The 23,647-nt window shown below is 46.7% G+C and overlaps 1 protein-coding gene across 1 annotated transcript in view; it reads left to right on the forward strand.

The window, feature by feature from the left end:
* The window catches only part of LOC119972012 (protein LSM14 homolog A-like), a gene marked incomplete at its 5' end in the record, with an annotated part of 70,072 nt that extends 47,517 nt beyond the window's left edge, over positions 1-22,555 (forward strand). The window contains 4 exons of the mRNA XM_038808435.1: positions 2,107-2,277; positions 14,805-14,982; positions 17,273-17,519; positions 20,598-22,555. Coding sequence (XP_038664363.1) covers positions 2,107-2,277; positions 14,805-14,982; positions 17,273-17,519; positions 20,598-20,621 — 620 coding nt within the window. The remainder of the gene's footprint in view (positions 1-2,106; positions 2,278-14,804; positions 14,983-17,272; positions 17,520-20,597) is intronic.
* Between the last annotated feature and the right edge of the window lie 1,092 nt (positions 22,556-23,647).

Below are 23,647 nucleotides of genomic sequence, written 5' to 3' on the forward strand. Positions count from 1 at the left end.
AGATACATATGTTGGTCGTCTGAACAGACGAGGAAATGGTAGACGAACACTTTTATTTCGCCCTGAGATTTGGAACCTTTATCAGAGAACATTAAACGGGGAACACCGCACAAACAATAATGCGGAGGCAGCCCACCGTCGATTGAAATATGAACTTGGCATGCATCATCCCACCATATGGAAACTAATTGATGGGTTGCGTAAAGTACAGAAAGGTAGAGATGCATATTTTGAAAGGTTACTAGCCGGCCATGAACCGCCACAAAAACTAAAAAAGTATAGAGATGCAGATAAAAGAATACATGAAACTGTTCTTAAATTTGAAAACATGGATGCTATTGAGTACTTGAGGAGCCTTGCTCATAATTACCAAATGAACTAAACTAAATGAACTAATTTAAGGTTTTTAACTAAATGAACTAATTTAACGTTTTTAATTTACAATAAAGTTAGTTTAAAAACTTTTTAAAGCTCATCTTTTAATTTACAGTTTTAAGCTTGCTTTTAAGTCCTTCCTTCGAATGATACTGAATCTTGCAACAATTTACTTGCAACAATTTACTAGCCACAAAAACTAAAAAAAATTCTGTCGTCTGCACCCAAACGGCCGCGCCAAATATGCTGCGCCCAATTGTCCCATGGCGCCCAAACGGCCGCGCCAAAACGGCCACGCCCAATTGTCCCATACCGAAACTCCACACAGACAGTGACCCAGTGCCGGGATTGAACCCGTACTGTGAGACAGCAGTGCTAACCACTGCGCCACCCTGGAACATGTATGTTTGCTCTGAAGCTGAATTATTATTTGAGTTGAAGTTGCACTTTTTGGTCTACTAAGAAATTTTCTAGCCGTTGGAACTGTTTCACTGGGCCAGCTGAAGCACGAAACCATGGTGTTAAGTTGGGAGTAAATGTTCACTGGAGGTTTGTGTCTGTTAATGCTGAGATAAAAGGAATAATAATAATCTTAGTGTAACAAGTAGGTTTACATTAACACTGCAGTTAAGTTACTGTGAAAAGCCTCTAGTCACCACACTGTGGCGCCTGTTTGGGTACACTGAGGGAGAATTCAGAATGTCCAATTCACCTAACCGTGTGAGTTTCTGGTGTTTGTATTGAAACCTTTACAACATTTTTGTCCAGTTTCTTATTTAATCAATAGTTTATTTGCATTAAAAGTTCATTAGCGGATTTTGTCATTGTCTTACCTCCATGATTTCTTTAAAAATCAGTTGGAATCTATCAAACCAACTTTCACTCTGGAATCTGACTGTCCAGTGCCAACGTCATCATAACAATACCTAAAGCTGCACCTCTGCAATTGCAAGAAAAAGTATTCGCATTGCTCAAACCCTGAAATTGTATTTCAGGGCACAGTAAAAATGCACCTTCACTACATTCACTCATTCTGTCCCGATGGTCCTGATTTCACCAATGTACAATTCACTTGTTGATAGTACAGTGGTTAGCACTGTTGCCTCACAGCTCCAGCGTCCAGGTTCGATTCCCGGTTTGGGTCACTGTCTGTGCGGAGGTCTGCATGTTCTCCCTGTGTCTGCGTGGGTTTCCTCCGGGTGCTCCAGTTTACTCCCACAAGTCCCGAAAGACGTGCTGTTAGGTGAATTGGACATCCTGAATTTTCCCTCGGTGTACCCAAATAGGCACCACAGCAACTTCACTGCAGTGTTAATGTAAGCCTACTTGTGACACTAATAAAGATTATTGTTGTATGATAAAGTGAGCCTTATGGATGATCTGGATTCAAGGTTGCAATTTAAACTTGGTAGTAGTTTTTGTTTTGAGCTGCGATTGATTACGGGCTGTCTGAAGGGGTATGAGGTGGTGTAAGTCTCTTGATCAGCATGTCCATTCACAGATACGTATTGACTTGGTTTATTTATTGCTTTATTAATGTTCCTCTTTAGTTGGACTGCACTGTAGCCGACTGGATTGTTGCAGGTATCTTACAAAGAAGACCATGTCTTTGTTGCAGTCTTCAATGTTGTAACTGTGGCTATTTGAAGTTGTGATGTTGACCATCTTGCTGCTGTTCGCGGTTCTGACCTGTCTTCTTGATGTACTAACATGCTCTCTCCTGATTATCAGGGGGCCAGTCTGTCAGACGGGGACGTGGTGGGAGCCGAGGAAGGGGAAGATTTGCTGTACGAAGAGACGGTCCAATGAAGTTCGAAAAAGACTTTGACTTTGAGAGTGCGAATGCCCAGTTTAACAAAGAGGAGATAGATAGAGAGTTCCAGAATAAGCTGAAATTGAAAGGTAATTTTGTTTTCTTCTCCTTGCTCTTTGATGAGGCTACAGTTTGCGCCCAGCAACTTCCACAGCTGAGGACAGGGGTGCATTTCCTAATTGTTGCATTTACTGCATAATGTGCTGTCATTAATGTCCTGTGTTGTCTCCCCTGATTGGCCTGGCTCCCATATCCAGGCCTGGTGGGAATTTTTTTTTTTTCTTTTTTTAATTCAAATTTTCACAAAAAAGAAAACAATAACAGAAAATTCTAAGAACAAAAAAAACAGAACCCCCCCCCCCGCCCCCCGCTGACCTTTTGTTTTTACCGTTCTGCCAGGAGATCTAGGAATGGTTGCCATCTCCTGAAAAACCCCTGCACTGACCCCCTTCGGGCAAATTTGACCCTCTCCAATTTAATAAACCCCACCATATCGTTGACCCAGGCCTCCACGCTTAGGGGCCTCGCATCCTTCCACTGAAGAAGAATCCTCCGCCGGGCTACTAGAGACGCAACGGCCAGAACACCGGCCTCTTTCGCCTCCTGCACTCCCGACTCCACTGCAACCCCAAATATTGCGAGTCCCCAGCCTGGATTGACCCTGGATCCCACCACCCTCGACATCGTCCTTGCTACACGTTTCCAAAATTCCCCCAGCGCTGGGCATGCCCAGAACATGTGGACATGGTTTGCTGGGCTCCCTGAGCACCTAATACACCTGTCCTCAGTCCCAAAAAACCGGTTCATCCTTGTCCTGGTCATATGAGCCCTAGGCAGTACCTTAAACTGTATGAGGCCAAGCCTCGCACACGAAGAGGAGGAGTTAACCATTCCTAGGGCATCCACCCACGTCCCCTCCTCTATCTCCTCACCTAGCTCCTCCTCCCATTTATCTTTCAGCTCCTCCATCGAGGCCTCGTCTACCTCCTGCATCACCTGGTACACGTCCGAGATCCCCCCCCTCCCCCAATCCCTGCCCCGCTCCAAGAACACCTGTCTCACCCTTGGAGTCCCGTGTGCCCACACAAACCCCGTAATGCTCCTGTTAACCCGCCTGAAAAAGGCCTTCAGGATAAGGATGGGGAGGCACTGGAACAGGAACAAAAACCTCGGGAGCACCGTCATCTTGACTGACTGCACCCTACCCGCCAAAGACAGCGGCAGCATGTCCCACCTCTTAGACTCCTCCTCCATTTGCTCCACCAGCCTTGTGAGGTTTGTGAGCTTATGCAAGGCCCCCCAGCTCCTGGCCACCTGAACCCCCAAGTACCTGAAGCTCCTCTCCGCCCTTTTCAGTGGGAGCCTCCCAATCCCCCCCCCCTCCTGGTCCCCCGGGTGTGTCACAAACAGCTCGCTTTTCCCAAAGTTAAGCTTATACCCTGAGAAATCACCAAATTCCCGGAGAATCCCCATCACCACCGGCATTCCCCCCACCGGGTCCGCCACATACAACAATAGGTCATCCGCATAGAGCGACACTCGGTGCTCCTCCCCACCCCGGACCAGCCCCCTCCAATCCCCCGACTCCCTCAGCGCCATAGCCAGGGGTTCAATTGCCAGCGCAAAAAGTGGGGGGGATAGGGGACGCCCCTGCCTCGTCCGTCGGTATAGTCGAAAATACTCCGACCTCCTCTTATTCGTGGCCACACTCGCTATCGGGGCCTCATACAACAGCCTCACCCAACTGACAAACCCCTCCCCAAACCCGAACCTTTCCAGCACCTCCCACAAGTACCCCCACTCGACCCTATCAAAGGCCTTCTCCGCGTCCAACGCCACCACTTTCTCCGCCTCCCCTTCCACCGCCAGCATCATAATAACGTTCAAGAGCCTCCGTATATTAGTGTTCAGCTGCCTCCCCTTCACAAACCCCGTTTGATCCTCGTGGATAACCTGCGGCACACAATCTTCTATCCTCGTGGCTAAGATCTTTGCCAACAACTGGGCGTCCACATTCAGGAGTGAGATCGGCCTGTATGTCCCACACTGCAGGGGATCCTTGTCTCGCTTAAGGATCAAGGAGATCAGCGCCCGAGACATCGTTAGGGGCAAAGCCCCCCTCCCTCGCCTCGTTGAAGGTCCTAACCAACAGGGGGCTCAGCAGGTCTGCATACGCCTTGTAAAATTCAACCGGGAACCCATCCGGCCCCGGCGCCTTTCCCGACTGCATGTTCCCTATCCCTTTAACCAGCTCCTCAAGCTCAACTGGCGCCCCCAGACCCTCCACCCGTCCCTCCTTCACCCTCGGGAATCTCAGCCGGTCCAAAAAGGGCCCCTTCTCCGCCGGAGGTTCGGACCGATATAGTCTCTCATAAAGTCCCTGAAGACCCCATTAATGCCTACCCCCCTCCGCACCACATTTCCTCCCCGGTCCTTAACTCCACCAATCTCCCTAGCCGCATCCCGCTTACGGAGCTGGTGTGCCAGCATCCTACTCGCCTTCTCCCCATACTCGTACACCGCACCCTGAGCCTTTCTCCATTGAGCCTCTGCCTTTCTGGTGGTCAACAAGTCAAACTCAGCACGAAGGCTGCACCGCTCCCTCAGTAATCCCTCCTCGGGGGCCTCCGCGTACCTCCTGTCCACCGTCACCATCTCCCTGTCCAATCTCTCCCTTTCTCTCTGCTCCCCTCTCATCCTGTGGGCCCGAATGGAGATCAACTCCCCCCGAACCACCGCCTTCAGCGCCTCCCAGTCCATCCCCACTCGGACCTCCCCATTATCGTTGGCCTCCAGGTACCTCTCGATGCATCCTCGAACCCGCACCCTCACATCTTCGTCCGCCAGCAGCCCCACCTCCAAGCGCCACAACGGGCGCTGGTCCCTCTCCTCCCCCAGCTCGAGGTCCACCTAATGCGGGGCATGGTCAGAAATGGCCTCTCTCCCGCCCCCTGCTTCTCCAGCGCGGGAGAGAGGCCCGCTCCCCCCATCCCAAGCCCCGCCCCCGACCCAAAACACGGGAAGACAGGCACATGACCCAACAGGGCCACGAACCCCACCCAAACCCGTAACCAGTGAAATAATAAAAATCCCAACATGACATGGGGCAGCAGGGTAGCATGGTGGTTAGCATAAATGCTTCACAGCTCCAGGGTCCCAGGTTCGATTCCCGGCTGGGTCACTGTCTGTGTGGAGTCTGCACGTTCTCCCCCCTGTGTGCGTGGGTTTCCTCCGGGTGCTCCGGTTTCCTCCCACAGTCCAAAGATGTGCGGGTTAGGTGGATTGGCCATGCTAAATTGCCCGTAGTGTCCTAATAAAAAAAGTAAGGTTAAGTGGGGGGTTGTTGGGTTACGGGTATAGGGTGGATACGTGGGTTTGAGTAGGGTGATCATGGCTCGGCACAACATTGAGGGCCGTAGGGCCTGTTCTGTGCTGTACTGTTCTATGATATGATAAACCACCCAAGTAAACAGATAACAGTCCCGAAAATCAGAAAAGAAAGGCAAGACAGCGAAAACAAAAAAAAAAACATCGCCCAATAGAACCAAAAAGAGCGAAAGGATATCAAGGAGGACAAAGCCTCTGGGCTGCGTACAACGTTCCCCAGTCCTCAGTTCAAGTCCAGCTTCTCTGCCTGGACAAAAGTCCAGACCTCCTCTGGGGAGTCAAAATAAAGTTGGCGGTCTTTATAAGTGACAGGCGTGCCGGCTGTAACAGGCCAAACTTGACCCCCTTCTTGTGGAGCACTGCCTTCGCCCGGTTAAACCCAGCCCTTCTCTTCGCCACCTCTGCACTCCAGTCCTGGTAAATCCTGATCTCCGTATTCTCCCACTTACTACTCCTCTCCCTCTTCGCCCAATGAAGCACGCACTCACGGTCGACCAAGCGTTGAAATCGGACCAGCACCGCCCTGGGTGGCTCGTTCGGCCCGGGCTTCCGCAGCCGCACCCGATGGGCACTCTCCAGCTCCAGGGGTCCCCGGAACGACCCCGCGCCCATCAGCGAGTTCAGCATCAGGACCACGTAGGCCCCCAAATCCGAACCTTCCAGCCCCTCCGAGAGGCCCAAAATCCGCAGATTCTTCCGGCGGGAGCGGTTCTCCATCTCCTCCATCCTTGCCAACCATTTCTTGTCAAGCGCCTCGTGCGACTCCACCTTCACCGCCAGGCCGAGGAGTTCTTCCTCGTTCTCCGAAGCCTTCTGCTGCAGCTCCCAAATCTCCGCAGCCTGCGCCGTCTGAGTCGCCCCGGGCCTGTCCAGCGATGCCATCAACGGCTCCAGGATCTCAGCTTTTAGTTCCTGGAAGGAGCGCAGCAGCAGCTCCTGCTGTTCCCTCGCCCACTGCTGCCACGCTGCCGGTTCTCTGCCCGCCGCCATCTTGTCCTTTTTGCCTCGCACCTTCTTCTGCTGCAAAGTTGATTTTCTGGTCACTCCACTTCTAGTCCAGCCCATCCACCGGCCGCGAAGCGCCGAGGCTGCATTCCCACCTGGGGAAAAATCAAATCAGCGCCGTTGCGGGCCTTTAAAAGAGCCCTTGGTGAGATCTTTTCCAGTTGTTCCCTTTGCTGCTAGAATCCAGCTTTCACAAGGCCCCTCAGGTCAGCTTGAGGCCTCTAACCCAGCCCTTTCCCCGCCTGCCTGCTGAATAGGCTTTGTCTCTCTGCTGCAGTCCCAGCCAAATCCTACACTGTTTCTGCGGGACTAGAAACCAAGAAACATATCATTCCTGGGTGAAAAAACTCCTCCAACATTTCACCTATACTTTTTCATAAAACTTCCACTCCATATTGCTTAAAAAAGAGCTCTTTTCTGTGACCTTAGCAGGAGCTGCCGTGTGTGTGTGACCACTCACTCCATGGTGCACACCGGCCTGGTGGGAAAATTAGACCATGTGGCCAACACGTTAAAATGTTATGGTTTGGAGAGTGCAACTGTGGTGCTTTTCCTTCAGGATCTGCTGTTTTTACTTTGGTTGTACTGGAACGACACCCTGGGCAAGTGCAAGGTTAATTCCAGTGCCACTCGACCCAGAGTCACAGCACAAGTGAATTAACAAATAAGTCTGATAAGAATTGCCAAACCCGTTGCTGCTCATCAGCTACAGTCACTAGGTGTGTAAGTTGAAACACTGCCATCTACCCACACACATAAGGCAGACAAACACAGTGGGGGTGGGGGGGATAAGAATAATAAGGATGAAGATCAAAAGATAAATATAATTGCTTCAAATGGTGGTTCTTTTGCACGCTTTCCTCACAGCATGCTCGCTGATTAAAGTCTCTGGTTTATTTGTGGTTAATAGGAGGGGAGCACTGTAGCACAGTGATTATCACTGTTACTTCACAGCTCCAGGGTCCCAGGATCGATTCCCGGCTTGGATCACTGTCTGTGCAGAGTCTGATCATGTACTCTAAATTGTGTACTCTAAATTTCATTTTTTTTTTAATTTACTGCCGTCCATGTGCCTGGCCAAGAGTCACTTAAATGTCCCAAATGACTCTGACTCCACTACCTCTGCTGGCAGAGCATTTCTACCTCTGACATCTCCCCTATACCTTCCTCCAATCACCTTAAAATTATGTCCCCTCGTGACAGCCATTTCCACCCTGGGGAAAAGTCTCTGGCTATCCACTCTATCCATGCCTCTCATCACCTTGTACACCTCCATCAAGTCACCTCTCTGCCTTCTTAGCTCCAGTGAGAAAAGCCCTAGCTCCCTCAATCTTTCTTCATAAGACATGCTCTCCAGTCCAGGCAGCATCCTGGTAAATCTCCTCTGTACCCTCTCCAAAGCATCCACATCCTTCCTACAATGAGGCCACCAGAACTGGACACAATATTCCAAGTGTGGTCTAACTAGGGTTTTATAAAGCTGCAGCAAAACCTCGCGGCTCTTAAACTCAATTCACCCATTGATGAAATCCAACACACTATACACCTTCTTAAAAACCCGATCAAACTGGGTGGCAACTTTGAGGGATCTATGTACCTGGACCCCAAAGTCCCTCTATTCCTCCACGCTTCCAAGAATCCTGCCTTTAACCCTGTATTCAGCATTCAAATTCAACCTTCCAAAATGAATCACTTCACATTCATCAAGGTTGAACTCCATCTGCCACTTCTCAGCCCAGCTGTGCATCCTGTCAATGTCCTGTTGTAACCTGCAACAACCCTCAACACTATCTACAACTCGCCCCAACCATCGGCAAACTTATGAACCCACCCTTCCACTTCCTCATCCATGTCATTTATAAAAACCACAAAGAGCAGAGGTCCCAGAACAGATCCTTGCGGGACACCATTGGTCGCCGACCTTCAGGCGGAATACTTTTCATCCACTACCACTCGCTGTCTTCTTTCGGCCAGCCAATTCTGTATCCAGACAGCCCCCTAACTTTCTGAATGAGCCTACCATGGGGAACCTTATCAGATGCCTTACTGAAATCTACATACACCACATCCACTGCCCGACCTTCATCAATGTGTCTCGTCACATCCTCAAAGAATTCAGTGAGGCTTGTGAGGCATGACCTGCCCCTCACAAAGCCATGCTGACTATCTTTAATCAAACTATGTTTTTCTAAATAATCATAAATCCTATCTCTCAGAATCCTTTCCAATATTTTGCTCACCACAGATGTAAGACTGATGGGTCTGTAATTCCCAGGGATTTCCCTATTCCCTTTCTTGAACAGGGGAACAACATTCGCCTCCCTCCAATCTCCGGTACTACTCCAGTGGAGAGTGAGGAAGCAAAGATCATCAGCAACGGCGCAGCAATCTCTTCCCTCGCTTCCCGTAGTAACCTTGGGTATATCCCGTCAGGCCCAGGGGACTTATCAATCCTGACGCTTTTCAAAATTTCCAGCACATCCTCCTCCTTCATATCAACCTGTTTGAGTCTATTAACCTGGTTCACACTGTTCTCATGGGCAACAAGGTCCCTCTCTCTAGTGAATACTGAAGCAAATATTCATTTAGGGCCTCCCCCATCTCCTCAGACTCTAGGCACAAGTTCCCTCCGCTATCCCTGATCGGCCTTACTCTCACTCGATCATCCTCTTATTTCTCACATAAGTGTAGAACGCCTTGGGGTTTTCCCTAATCCTTCCCGCCACGGCTTTTTCATGCCCGCTTTGAGCTCTCTGCAGTTCATTTTTGAGTTCCTTCCTGGCTACCTTGTAATTCTCTAGAGCTGTGCCAGATCCTTGCTTCCTCAACCTTATGTAAGCTTCCTTCTTCCTCTTGACTAGAAGCTCCACTTCTCTTGTCATCCAAGGCTCCTTCACCTTACCATTCCTTCCTCGTCTCAGTGGGACAAAACTATCCAGCATTCGCAGCAAGTGCTCCTTAAACAATCCCCACATTACTGTTGTGCATTTCCCTGAGAACAATTGTTCCCACTTTATGCTCCTCAGCTCCTGTCTAGTAGCTGTATCATTTCCCCATCCCCAATTAAATACCTTCTCATACTGTCTGTTCCTTTCCCTCTCCATGACTATGGTAAAGGTCAAGGAGTTGTGGTCACTGTCACCGAAATGCTCTCCCACCGAGAAATCTGACACCTGGCCTGGTTCGTTGCTAAGCACCAAGTCCAATATGGCCTCCCCCCTCGTCGGCCGATCCACACATTGAGTCAGGAATCCTTCCTGTACACACCTGACAAAATCTGCTCCATCCAAACCATTTGCACTAAGGAGGTTCCAGTCAATATTAGGGTAGTTGAAGTCACCCACGACAACTCTTACTTCTGCACTTTTCCAAGATCTGCTGCCCAATCTGTTCTTCTATCTCTCTGCTGCTATTGGGGGGGGGTCTATAGAAAACTCCCAATAAAGTGACTGCTCCTTTCTTGCTTCTGACTTCCACCCATACTGACTCAGTAGACAAACCCTCCTCAACTACCTCCTTTTCTGCAGCTGTGGTGCACTCCCTAATTAACAGTGCCACTCCCCCTCTTTTATCTCCCTTCCTAGTCTTCTGAAAGCATCTAAACCCCGGAACATCTAACAACCATTCCTGCCCCTGTGAAATCCATGTCTCCATAATGGCCACAACATCGTAGTTCCAAGTACTGATCCATGCTCTAAGTTCATCTCCCTTATTCCTGACACTCCTGGCATTGAAACAGACACACTTTAACCCATTCCACTGAGTGCAACTTTGCCCTAACAATTGTCTATCCTTCCTCACAGACTTGCTGCATACTATTTCTGCCTTTTCAACAGCTATCCTATCCTCTGATCCATAGCTCTGGTTCCCATCCCCCTGCCAAACTAGTTTAAACCCTCCCTAAGAGCTCCAGCAAACCTCCCACCCAGGGTTTGGATTGGATTGGATTGGATTTGTTTATTGTCACGTGTACCGAGGTACAGTGAAAAGTATTTTTCTGCGAGCAGCTCAACAGATCATTCAGTACATGGAAGAAAAGGGAATTAAACAAAATTCAAGAAAATACATGAGAATACATAATAGGGCAACACAAGATATACAATGTAACTACATAAGCATTGGCATCGGTTGAAGCATACAGGGTGTAGTGTCAGTGAGGTCAGTCAATAAGAGGGTCATTTAGGAATCTGGTGACAGTGGGGAAGAAGCTGTTTTTGATTCTGTTCGTGCGTGTTCTCAGACTTCTGTATCTCCTGCCCGATGGAAGAAGTTGGGAAGGTGAGTAAGCCGGGTGGGAGGGATCCTTGATTATGCTGCCCGCTTTCCCCCGGCAGCGGGATGTGTAGATGGAGTCCATGGATGGGAGGCAGGTTCGAGTGATGGACTGGGCGGTATTCACGACTCTCTGAAGTTCCTTGTGGTCCTGGGCCGAGCAGTTGCCATACCAGGCCGTGATGCAGCCCGATAGGATGCTTTCTATAGTGCATCTGTAAAAGTTGGTACGGGTTAATGTGGACATGCTGAATTTCCTTAGTTTCCTGAGGAAGTATAGGCGCTGTTGTGCTTTCTTGGTGATAGCGCCGACATAAGTGGACCAGGACAGATTTTTGGTGATGTGCACCCCTAGGAATTTGAAACTGCTAACCATCTCCACCTCGGCCCCGTTGATGCTGACAGGGGTGTGTACAGTACTTTGTTTCCTGAAGTCGATGACCAGCTCTTTAGTTTTGCTGGCATTGAGGGAGAGATTGTTGTCGTTACACCACTCCACTAGGTTCTCTATCTCCCTCCTGTATTCGGACTCGTCGTTATTCGAGATCCGGCCCACTATGGTCGTATCGTCAGCAAACTTGTAGATGGAGTTGGAACCAAGTTTTGCCACGCAGTCGTGTGTGTACAGGGAGTAGAGTAGGGGGCTAAGTACACAGCCTTGCGGGGCACCGGTATTGAGGACTATTGTGGAGGAGGTGTTGGTGTTCATTCTTACTGATTGTGGTCTGTTGGTCAGAAAGTCAAGGATCCAGTTGCAGAGTGGAGAGCCAAGTCCTAGGTTTTGGAGCTTTGTTATGAGCTTGGCTGGGATTATGGTGTTGAAGGCGGAGCTGTAGTCAATAAATAGGAGTCTAATGTAGGAGTCCTTGTTTTCGAGATGCTCTAGGGATGAGTGTAGGGCCAGGGAAATGGCGTCTGATGTGGACCGATTGCGACGGTATGCGAATTGAAGTGGGTCAAGGCGTTCTGGGAGTATGGAGGTGATACACTTCATGGTCAGCCTCTCGAAGCACTTCATTACAACTGACGTCAGGGCCACCGGGCGGTAGTCATTGAGGCATGTTGCCTGGTTCTTCTTTGGTACCGGTATGATGGTGGTCTTCTTGAAGCAGGTGGGGACCTCGGAGTGGAGTAGGGATAGGTTAAAGATGTCTGTAAATACCTCTGCCTGCTGGTATGCGCAGGCTCTGAGTGCACGACCGGGGATCCCGTCCGGGCCCGTCTCCTTCCGTGGGTTCACTTTCAGGAAGGCCGATCTGACTTCGAAAGCTGTGATGGTGGGTATGGGTGAATTATGGGCTGCTGGGGCACTTGACAGCGGATTGTTGATACTGCTCGGCTTCGCTTTGTAGCCCGTTATGTTGTTTAGTCCTTGCCACAACCGCCGAGAGTCTGTCTGTGACTCTAGCTTAGTTTGATATTCTCTCTTGGCATCTCGGATGGCTTTGCGGAGGTCGTACCTGGATTTCTTGTATAGGACAGGGTCGTCTACCTTGAACGCCTCAGATCTGTCCTTCAGTAGGGAGTCAATCTTGCGGTTGAGCCATGGTTTCCGGTTGGGCATCCACCTACTCTGCACATTTTTGGGTTGTGGGGGCGAAACCCACGCAGACACGGGGAGAATGTGCAATCTCCACACGGACAGTGACCCAGAGCCGGGATCGAACCTGGGACCTCAGCGCCGTGAGGCAGTTGTGCTAACCACTAGGCCACCGTGCTGCCCACTTACAGCTCTTCTTAAACAAGGGTATAACATTTGCTATGCTCCAATTTTCAGGCACCTGTCCTGTGTCTGTTGATGATTCAGATATCTCAGCTAGGGGACTGTCAATTTCCTCCTTAGCCTCACACAATGTCCTGGGATACATTTTATCAGGTCCCGGGGATTTATCTATCTTGATGCACTTTAATACCTTCGTCACCTCCTTCTCTGTAATATGTACACTCCTCAAGACTTGACGTTTTATTTCCCTAACATTCGTGCCTTTCTCAACAGTAAATACTGACTAGAAATATTAATTTAGGACCTCTCCCATCCCTTGTGGATCCGCACATCGATAACCTTGTTTATCCTTAAGAGGCCTGACCCTCTCCTTAGTAACTCTTTTGCCCTTTATGTATCTGTAAAAGCGCTTTAGATTTTCCTTTGCCTTATCTGCCAAAGCAATCTCATGTCCCCTTTTTGCCCTCCTGATTTCTGTCTTAACTCTACTCCGACAAGCCCTCTTCAAGGAACCCAGCTGCCTATGCATGTCATATGCCTTCTTCCGTTTGAGCATGGCCTCAATATCCCGAGTCATCCAGGGTTCCCTATTTCTACCAGCCTTATCCGTCACTCTAAGAGGAATGTGCTCACCCTGAACCCTAGTTATCACCCTTTTGAAAGACATCCACTTACTAGCTATCCCCTTGCCTGTAAACACGCTCCCCCAATCAACTTTTGAAAGTTTGCACCTAATACCATCGAAATTGGCCTTGCCCCAATTAATTGTTGGGCCAGAATTATCATTCTCCATACCGATCTTAAAACTGGTCCCAAAGTGATCCCTCACTAACACTTCCGTCACCTGCCCTTCCTTATTCCCCAAGAGGAGATCATGTTTTACCCCCTCCCTAGTCGGGCCATCCACATATTGAATGAAGAATTCTTCCTGAATACACTTGACAAATTTCTCTCCATCCAAACCCCTAGTGCTATGGCTGTCTCAGTTAATGTTGGGAAAGTTAAAGTCCCCTACTATTACCACCCTATTTTTCCGGCAGCTATCTAATCCCTGTACATATTTGATTCTCGATTTCCCGCTGGCTATTTGGGGGCCTATAGTAAAGTAATGTCAAAGTGATTTCACCATATTTTTCAGTTCTACCCATATCGACTCTGTGAGCGAACCCTTGGATATATCCTCTCTCTGTACTGCTGTGATATTGTCCCTAATCAAAGAACAAAGAAAAGTACAGCACAGGAACAGGCCCTTCGGCCGTCCAAGCCCGTGCCGACCATGCTGTCTGTCTAAACTAAACTCTTCCACATTTCCTGGGGCCGTATCCCTCTATTCCCATCCTATTCATGTATTTGTCAAGAATCCCCTTAAACGTCACTATCGCCCCAGCTTCCACCACCTCCTCCGGCAGCAAGTTCCAGGCACCCACTACCCTCTGTGTAAAAAAACTTACCTCGTACATCTCCTAAACCTTGCCCCTTGCACCTTAAACCTATGCCCCCCTAGTAATTGACCCCTCTACCCTGAGAAAAAGCCTCTGACTATCCACTCTGTCTATGCCCCTCATAATTTTGTAGACCTCTATCAGGTCGCCCCCTCAACCTCCGTCGTTCCAGTGAGAACAAACCGAGTTTATTCAACCTCTCCTCATAGCTAATGCCTTCCATACCAGGCAACATCCCGGTAAATCTCTTCTGCACCTGCAAAAATTAATTAATGAAAATGACGAGGTGACAGAGTTCAGTTTGTACATGTCTAGCTCACTCAGTCTCCGAGTGCTCACTCACTTTGAGTGCATGTGTTGGTGTGGGGTGGTGAGAGTGAGGGAAAATTCTGAGGCTGGGAGTAGGGCACACCCATTCACTGCCACATGTGCATGTCTGCCCACTGCCACACACATGCCCACTGCCACACGCATGCCCACTGCCACACGCATGCCCACTGCCACACGCATGCCCACTACCACACGCATGCACACTGCCACACGCATGCACACTGCCACACGCATGCACACTGCCACCCACCCAGTTGCCACCCCCTACAAATACACTTGGGAATCCTGAGGTTGTGAAAGGTGTGACATTCCTGAGATTGTGAAAGGTGCTATAGAAATGCTTATTCTGTCACTTGATTTGGAAATAATTTTTTTTTTTGAAGAGTTTAATGATTTAGACAAGGTTTGTGCTCTTTAATTTATCAGTAAAGCTTATGCTCTTTTTGTTTCTTGACAGATGACAAGCAGCCTGATAAAACGGACAAGGCTGTTAATGGTGAAGATAAAGGTGACTCAGGGATTGAAACACAAAACAGTGAAGGAAACGCCGACGAGGAGGAGGCTTCAGGACCGAAATGTTATTATGACAAAACCAAATCCTTTTTTGACAACATTTCCTGTGATAATGAAACCAGGTATTTATTTTCTGCCAAAATTGGTAGCTTCACAAAAGTATCAATAGTGTATTTAAACAATTTCGGAATGGAAGATGCAATTTTCTGTCCCATAAGTGCAAACACAAAGCAAGCAGTGTGGTGTGGAACGTTTTGGAGCAATGCTGCTTTTTGGAGAGACTTTTCCGAGATCTGCAAACCACTCCTGCTCCCAATGTGTGCAGTGGTGTGGTTAGTAATGCCGGTCTGCTAGAATTATCCATCTGCTCGACTGCGGAGTGGCACAGATGGTGCCCTGGATTAAATTGCAATGTAAGCTGTGGGTCTTTGTCAGATGTATATAGCCTTTAAAGGATATGTTTGCACTGACTCACCATCAACTTTTCATGGGCAACCGAACCGGGGATAAGCAATAAGGGTGGCCCTTACCAATGACAATTAATGAGAAAGAATGTTTAAAAATATAATTTAAAAATATAATTTGCATTAGAACAAAAGACAACCATTCTCTGTTGAACTGCAACATAGTTGTAGGTGGCTTTGAAGTCAAAATGCTCGTCTCGGTCCTGGCTGTGGACACCACTTCGAGGAAGCACCCTGGAGGAGTACAATACACGGCAATCAACTGGGTGTTTCCTTGCCCATGTTTGACCTGTCACCAGGCCTGTAAATTTAAACACCATTTTTATTAATAACTAATATTAAATATGCAGCAAAACAGCTGGTTGACTATTACCCAATTCTAACCCTAACTCGCCCCACCCATACACACGAGAGGCCAATACAGAGGGGAAAAGACGGGTGCCCACTATTTCCAAACCGCTGCCCACTCTCCAATTATCTCAGAAAAAAAAAGAATGTATAAAGATAGCAGTCTTTGTTTCAGATTGTTTCTTTGGTCTAGGCTTTCAGTTTGAGGTTTTTGCTTTCAATCTGTAATAGTTTTCACTGTAGATTTATCCAGGTTTCAAGAACGTCTCTAAGGTTAAGAGGTCAGGAGGCAGCATTTCTGAAGAAGGCGGTAGACATGAACAGCTTCCTCTCTAAGCGTCTAGGATCCGACTGTCACTTCCTGCGTCCCCGAAAATCCTTCTCATTCTGCTGGGACCCAATCACCATCTGTCGATGGGCAGAATATGGCTACCAGCCAACCAGTCAAACCAAATCCCTCCGATCTCTCTCGGGTGCCGAAAGGTGTGAGTTCTGCTGTTCAAAAGCTGCATCTCGAATGCACGGTGTGCTATTTTGCAACTTTTGAGTTCCCCACTACCTCTGCTCGACTTAAAGGTACATGTCCAGTAAATATCCATGGATAAAAATGATAACCACAAAGTAAAATAAATGGAAATAGGGAATCAACAGGAAGGACCCTTCCATTAGTCAGGAGGCCGTTGCAGGGTAGACGGGGCTATTTGTTGTTGTCGTTTCCGGTGCCTAGTTTGCTGCCAAGTGGTCGGTCCGGTTTTGTTCCTCTTTCCTGTTTTTCTAGCGTTGGATACCACTGAGTGGCTTACTAAGGCTATATCAGTGGGCATTTAAGAGTCTGTGGGTCTGCAATCACGTGTCGGCCAGACCAGGTAATCGGCAGGTTTCTTCACAGTCAACCAATTGGATTTTTAATGACAGTCGACAGTAGTTTCATGGCCATCATTAGACCAGATGTTTTATTGACTTTAAGTTCCACCATCTACCTTGGTGGGATTTAAACCTGCATCTCTGGCTTACTAGTCCAGCGACAATAATTCTGCTTCACCACCATGTGGGTCAAATATTTTGGGTTCTTGTGACTTAACATTAAAGCTAGGCTATTTAGGAGTGAAATTGCAAAACCATTTTCGCAGAGGGTTTTGGAGTCCTAATTGAAGCTTCCAAGACTAAAGAAAATGTTTGTAATGGAAGGGTCTTGAGGGATATGTTTCCAAGGCAGGTTGCGGTACAGACATGATCTCGGGTGGCACGGTAACACAGTGGTTAGCACTGTTGCTTCACAGCCCCAGGGACCCAGGTTTGATTCCTGGCTTGGGTCTGTGCGAAGTCTGCACATTCTCCCTGTGCCTGCGTGGCTTTGCTCCGGTTTCCTCCCACAAGTCCCGAAAGACATGCTTGTTCGGTGAATTGGACATTCTGAATTCTCCCTCTGTGCACCCGAACAGGCGCCGGAATGTGGCAACTAGGGTTTTTCACAGTAACTATAATAATTATTATAATTGTAAGGCACAGCAATCTCAAGGGGCTAAATGGCCTCCTTTTGCAACTAATGTTTCGCAGGTGGTTCACATTTTATGAGCATGCAGTATAACTCTCTCGTCAGCTATTTCTCTTCCAGGGATCGGAGACCCACCTGGGCAGAGGAGAGGCGGATGAATGCGGAAACATTCGGAATACCACTACGCCCAATGCGTGGTCGTGGGGGCTACAGAGGACGAGGTGGTTATGGATATCGGGGCGGGCGGGGTCGTGGAGGGAGAGGAAACTATGGGCCTCCCCGTGGTGGTTATCGTGGAGGACTCCGAGGAGGCCGTGGAGGAGGCAGAGAATTCTCAGACTTTGAATACAGGGTAACACATCATTTGCAATTTCTTTTCATGTAACATTGCTCAAAGTCCATAAATCGGTGATAGTGTGAAAGGCTTACACACTTCTTAACTCCTCGTTTTTGCCCTAGGTGTTGTAGTTTTGGACTTCAGTTTTTCTGATGATATTGAAATCAGGGAAATCCTGTTTACCCAGAGAGTTAGAATTCTCTTCCACGAGGAATATTTGAGGGGAAATACCATTTAATGGAAGGTAGATAATTATATTTGGGGGAACAAAAAAAGATATGCTGATAGAATGAGTTGAATTAGAATTAGAACAGTACAGCACAGAACAGGCCCTTCGGCCCTCGATGTTGTGCCGAGCAATGATCACCCTACTCTAGCCCACGTATCCACCCTATACCAGTAACCCAACAACCCCCATTAACCTTATTTTTTAGGACACTAAGGGCAATTTAGCCTGGCCAATCCACCTAACCCGCACATCTTTGGACTGTGGGAGGAAACCAGAGCACCCGGAGGAAACCCACGCACACACGGGGAGAACGTGCAGACTCCACACAGACAGTGACCCAGCCGGGAATCGAACCTGGGACCCTGGAGCTGTGAAGCATTGATGCTAACCACCATGCTACCGTGCTGCCCGTTGGGTGGGAGGATGTGGAGCACAGTAACTGGCATGGATCAGTCAGACTACGGTTAAGCACAAAATGTCTAAATTCTCTTTTGATTAAGTCTGACTTTTTTTTAAACAACTGAGTGCTTTAGGAATCTGGTCCAGCCAGCCAAGGTTGCAAAATTGATGGTTTGTCCCCCCTCCTGTGTTCTGCCCTTTGTTCTTTCTCTCCTGAAGGCACTGACTGTTTGTTTAAGGTATGGATGTACAAGTGATGGACATCCATCATGAATTCCCCCAAGCTGCCACTCAGTTCAGAGCCTTATGGTGAGTGTTACCACGATTCAAAAAGGGGGACATTGCCAAGCCCAATTGGAATCCCTGATGACATTTTTCTTCTTCCTTCTCCATTCCACCCCCAAATCCCACCTTCCCCCATGTTCCTACCACAGTCCTTGAACTCTCCACAGATCTGTGATTGAACCTTCCTGATCTTGACAGCACAAACACAAAACAAGGATTTGGGGCTTTCAATAATCACCAACTAAACCATCAGAACAGCTGCACTTTTTCATGTGTGGAATCGGAGGCTTCTGCTCATGTCCGAAGTGTTGTCATCTGGAACCTTCTGGCGCCCTTGTGTATACAGGCTGGGTTCTTTGCCTTTGAGAAGCAGTATTGAACCTTGTGAGATACCAGAGGGCTGCTGCTATGGGGACTAAGCCCTTCATTTCATAGAAGCAGAGAAAAGTATACTTCAGAAGGAAGCCACTTGACCCATTCAATCTGCACAGTCTCTTTTGAAGAGCCAATCTATTTAGTATCCCAACTCTACTATTTTCCCAAAACTTTGCAATTTTTTCCCCCTTAATGTATTTTGATTCTGCGTGCACCACTTTTCTGACCGTGTATTCTGCACCCTCACCACTTGTTTCGTAAAAATAAAATCCTCATGTCCCCTCTGCTTTTTCTGCAATTCCCTCAAACCTGGGCTCATTTTGCTATTGTCCCTTTAACCATTGATAGCTTCTCATTATTTACTGTATTTAACCCGTCATGATTTAAAATACCTTTAACAAGTGTCCTCATGGATTCTCTGCTCTAATTGCAACAACCTCAGCGACGCAACGTATCTTTCCTTTTGGCAATATTCAAGTCCAGTTTCTTTGTGTGGACCTCTCATAAATTTGAACACCTATATCAAATCTCTTCTAAACTTTCCATTTTCATAGAAGAAAAACCCCATTGTCTCCAATCTGCCACAGTGACTGGAGTCTCTCATCCCTGGATCCATTCTCGTCAATCTTTTCTGCTCAGTGCCCAGAATTGGACACACCACTCCAGTGGAGGGCAAACCAATGCTTTATAAAGATTCATCGGAACTTCCTCATTTTTGTATTCTGATTATAAAATCTAAGATCCTATTTGATGTTTAACCACTTGGATCAACCAACCAACCGAGCATCCTCAATAATTTTAACACATACAACACAGGTCTATGCTCTTGCAACCCCTTGTAATTGCCTCCTTGTTCTTCTGACCCTAACATGTCACTTAATATTTCTCTGCATTAAATTGAAATTTGACACCTATCCGCCTATTCAGCCAGCTTCTCTGTGTTCTCTTAATTTATCGCTACCATCTTCATTTCACAATATTTTCAAGTTTCATCTCTACTGCAAATTTTGAAATTGTGCTCTGTATTCCCAAATCTTGGGCGATATGTTCAGAACTATTGTTTTTAAATTCTTGTACAAGGCTTAACTCCAGTTTCATTTTAGTTCCCAACAGTGTGTCATATTTTTGTTCGTCTTTTCAGTTAAATATTGGCTTTTTTTTAACTTATTGGCACTCTCACCCGGGTCTGGAGGTTGAAGTGCTACTTCAGGTGCTTGAACATGTAATCCAGTCTGACTCCCTCTGCAGCACTAGAGGGAAGCTGAACTGTCAGAGGAATCATCTTTTGAATGAGACACCTGCACTTGTGCAAAAGCAATCACTTTGCACAGAAGAGCAGGGGAATTCTGTGTGGCGCCCTGACCATTTACTTCTCCCTCCTTCACATACTGCAAATGCTTGAAACACTCAGCAGGCCTGGCAACAGCCATGCGGAGAAATCTAGAGTTAACATGTCAGGTCTGACGAAAGATCGCAAACCTGAAAAATTAACTCTGTTTTTCTCTCTCCACAGATGCTGCCTGACCTTCTGAGTATTTCCAGAATTTCTGCTTGTACTTTGCCGAAATAGTTCATTGGAGACCCTGAAATCACGAGAGTGCTTTGAAATCTAAGATTTTTCCACATGTTTTTCAAAATAATGTCTTAACTCTTTTAACGTGCTTGATGGCATATCACCATTTTAGTCAATGATGAAAACTTTCACGCTGGGAATGCAGAAGTTGGTTAACACCTGTGAAGAGGGAAGGTGGATTTTCGCCCCAACTCAAGCATTTATTGATGTGCTTCTATTTTTCTTTTCACAGAAGGACAATAAAATTGCTGCATAGTATACAAGCTGGATTTCGCAGAAAAAGGACTTTAGATCTACCCAGTCCAGAGAATTTGTTTAGTTTCAAACTTATTTTTTAACAGCAAAAGTGAAGAAATTAATTTGCTGTACATTTGTCACCAGCACTGGTATTTACGTGCTTGACTTCAAAGGGGGAACACGCAATATCTTGTTGTGCAGAAGGTCCGTCTTTACAATGTTGAGCATTAAATATTTGTCTTTGAAATAGCAGAAGGAAAATTTGTAAATGTATAGATATGACTAGTATGTTGGAGCTTTCCAGTATTTTTGCATTGATAACGAGAGTGATTTCTTATTACTGAAAATGTTTGATAAAAATGCTGTCAGTTGCAAGAAATACTGTTTGCAGCTAGCCATCTACTGTGATTGCAGTTTGCCTCTGATACTTTACAGGAAACTACATTGAAAGCTATTCAGATTTATTTTTTCCCAAATGATAAAACTTAGCTTTAATCTGCGTAGGACAAATGCATACCTAATGTGTGGCGAGAATTTCTTTTAAGGAGAAAAACATGGGATCAGAACATCTTTCATGACTTAAGACCTTGGAGATGCCTCGCCTGCCCCCCGCTAGGGTGGAGTTGAGATACCAAACTTTCTGGTGTCTCCCAACTATACTTCATTGTTTTATGAAGCTGATAGAATTTTTCATTTCGAACAAAAAATATTAAATTTGTAGCTTTTTTAAATTGTGGGTAAATTTAGCTCTTGAGAAATACAAAGCAAAAGGGATCCAAAGAGGAAGAATTTTTGAATTTATATAGCCATGTGAAACTGATTTTGAACTCCACTATTGACATGTAATATATAGTGTATAGTTAATGGCCTGATAATGTCTTACCCATAAATTTGAGCTTGATGATCCAAGAGATGTATTTCCTCTGTCACTGTCATTATTCATCTTTCACCAAGTTCTTTGCTATGCTCTTCAAATAACAATAAAAGTAACTATACACTAAATATTATTGAATAGCTAACTAACGTCAGTCAGTGAGTTTGAGGAAGTAATTCAGTCACTTGGGACTTGCTGTGGTGTTTCATGATATCCAAGCTGCTTGATTTGAATCTGTTACCTATTTATTCGAATGAATTACAGACTTTGAGCGGGGGGTGGATGGGAAGAACGGATACATATGTAGTCCCAGGTAAATGCAGAAAAATTAGCTCCAGGGTTATCTTGTAATGAAGCCAACTCCTCTCTCTCTCTATCTCTCTCTGTCTCTGTCTCCATCTGTCTCTCTCTTGCTTTCTCTCCTCTCTCTCTAGAATAATGCTTTGGAATAGTGTCTAAAGGAGTGGGGAGGCCGGAAATGCCCTTTCACATTACAGGTCATTGATGACTCACATCTAAAAAACAGGAGGGCCAAATATAACCAACCTAAAACTGCACTGCATTTTGCACATGGTGGGATGCAGCCATGATCAGCAAGTGTCACTGACGCCCATCAGAGCTACATACAAAACCGACTTCCAAAAAGATAACTCCGTAGATTGTATACTGTGCCAGCTCTTCAGTGAGAGCAGTTTTCACATTGTAACTAGCTTTATTTAAAGATTGAGTCCCAATTACAAATTTGAGATTTGAGTTGATACCGGCTCCTTTAACCAGCGAACGCCACTCAGTGCTTGGAAAGATGCCATGCAAATCAAGACAGATGTAGCAGGTTGGTGGTTATGTCTAACAATTATACCGTATACAGTGATCATTTAAATTGTTTCTTGCTGTATCCAAATACTACAGATGCTGTGAAGGTATAAATTTTTTTCCTCCCCCTTAGCTTTGAATATTAATATTCTGGTGTTTACCTTGACCCAGAGATTTACAGCATAGTGTATTTTCTGTTTCCCTCGCTGACGTGACATGAGGTTTTTATTCAATAATGAGAAATAAACCATTGTTCAGAAAATTCAGTTGCTTGTTGGTGTGTTTCAAGGAACTCCATTTATTTGCAGTCAACATGAAACAAAGGCTTGGGCTGTTCAGCGAGGCTGGGTGAAGACTTTAATTTCCTCTTCAGCTAGAGGGCTCTTTCGACAAAGTTCCCTGAGCATAAAGAAAAACAACTGGTTTGTTAGTATGATGTGTCCAGTCTACTTTCACGGTAGTTGAGTCAGTCATGAAGATTGGCATTGGATGAGGTACTGGAGAGCTCCTGATTACCCAGCAAACAAGTTAATGTCTATTGGGAAAGGGGTAAAACGTGAAACACCATTGCATCTGCACGATTGATTGGCCAATGAGTTACTTGTGATAAACTGGAAGAAGGTTGTTCCAATCAAAGAGGATTCTTAACGCTTCTGCAATGCTTCTAGAAGACCTGATGGGTTGAGTAATATTGCGGTCAAATTGGAGACATATTTTGTTTTCGTTAAGTGGAGGCAGGAGTTGGGTCTACTTGATTTTGGGTTGTTGGGGTGGGCAGTGGGGGAGAGGCGGTGCAAAATGACTTGGCCCCAAATTGTAACCCTCTCTTCTGATTGTGTGAACCTCGCCCATAATAAGGGACCAAAAATATAACTTTCCCATGTGTGTACAATCTAGTACAATCAGTGTTTACTTATTGGCGTGCATTAGGAGACACTGGAATCCAATGTGAACACCTTTTGGGAGGAACCATAGAAAAGTTACAGTGCAGAAAGAGGCCATTCAGCCCATTGCGTCTATGGTGGCCAGCCAAAAAAAGAAACTAGCCCCTCATTTTATTCCCACTTTCCAGCACTTGGTCCATAGTCTTGCAGGTTACATCACTTCAGATGCAGATCCGGGTACCTATTCAAATGAGTTGACATTTCTGCTTCAACTATCAATTCGGGCAGTGAATTCCAGACAGCAACTACCCTTTGGGTGAAAACTCATGCCCCCTCTAATTGTTCTTCCAACCACATTAAATCTATGCACCCTGGTAATTGACCTTTAAGCCTGAGGAAGCGAGTCTTTCCCGTCTACCCTATCTAGGCCCCTCAATTCTGTACACCTCGGGTCACCCCTTAACCTCTTCTGTA

The sequence above is a fragment of the Scyliorhinus canicula genome, chromosome 9 (genome assembly GCF_902713615.1).
Source record: "Scyliorhinus canicula chromosome 9, sScyCan1.1, whole genome shotgun sequence".
NCBI lineage: Eukaryota > Metazoa > Chordata > Chondrichthyes > Carcharhiniformes > Scyliorhinidae > Scyliorhinus > Scyliorhinus canicula.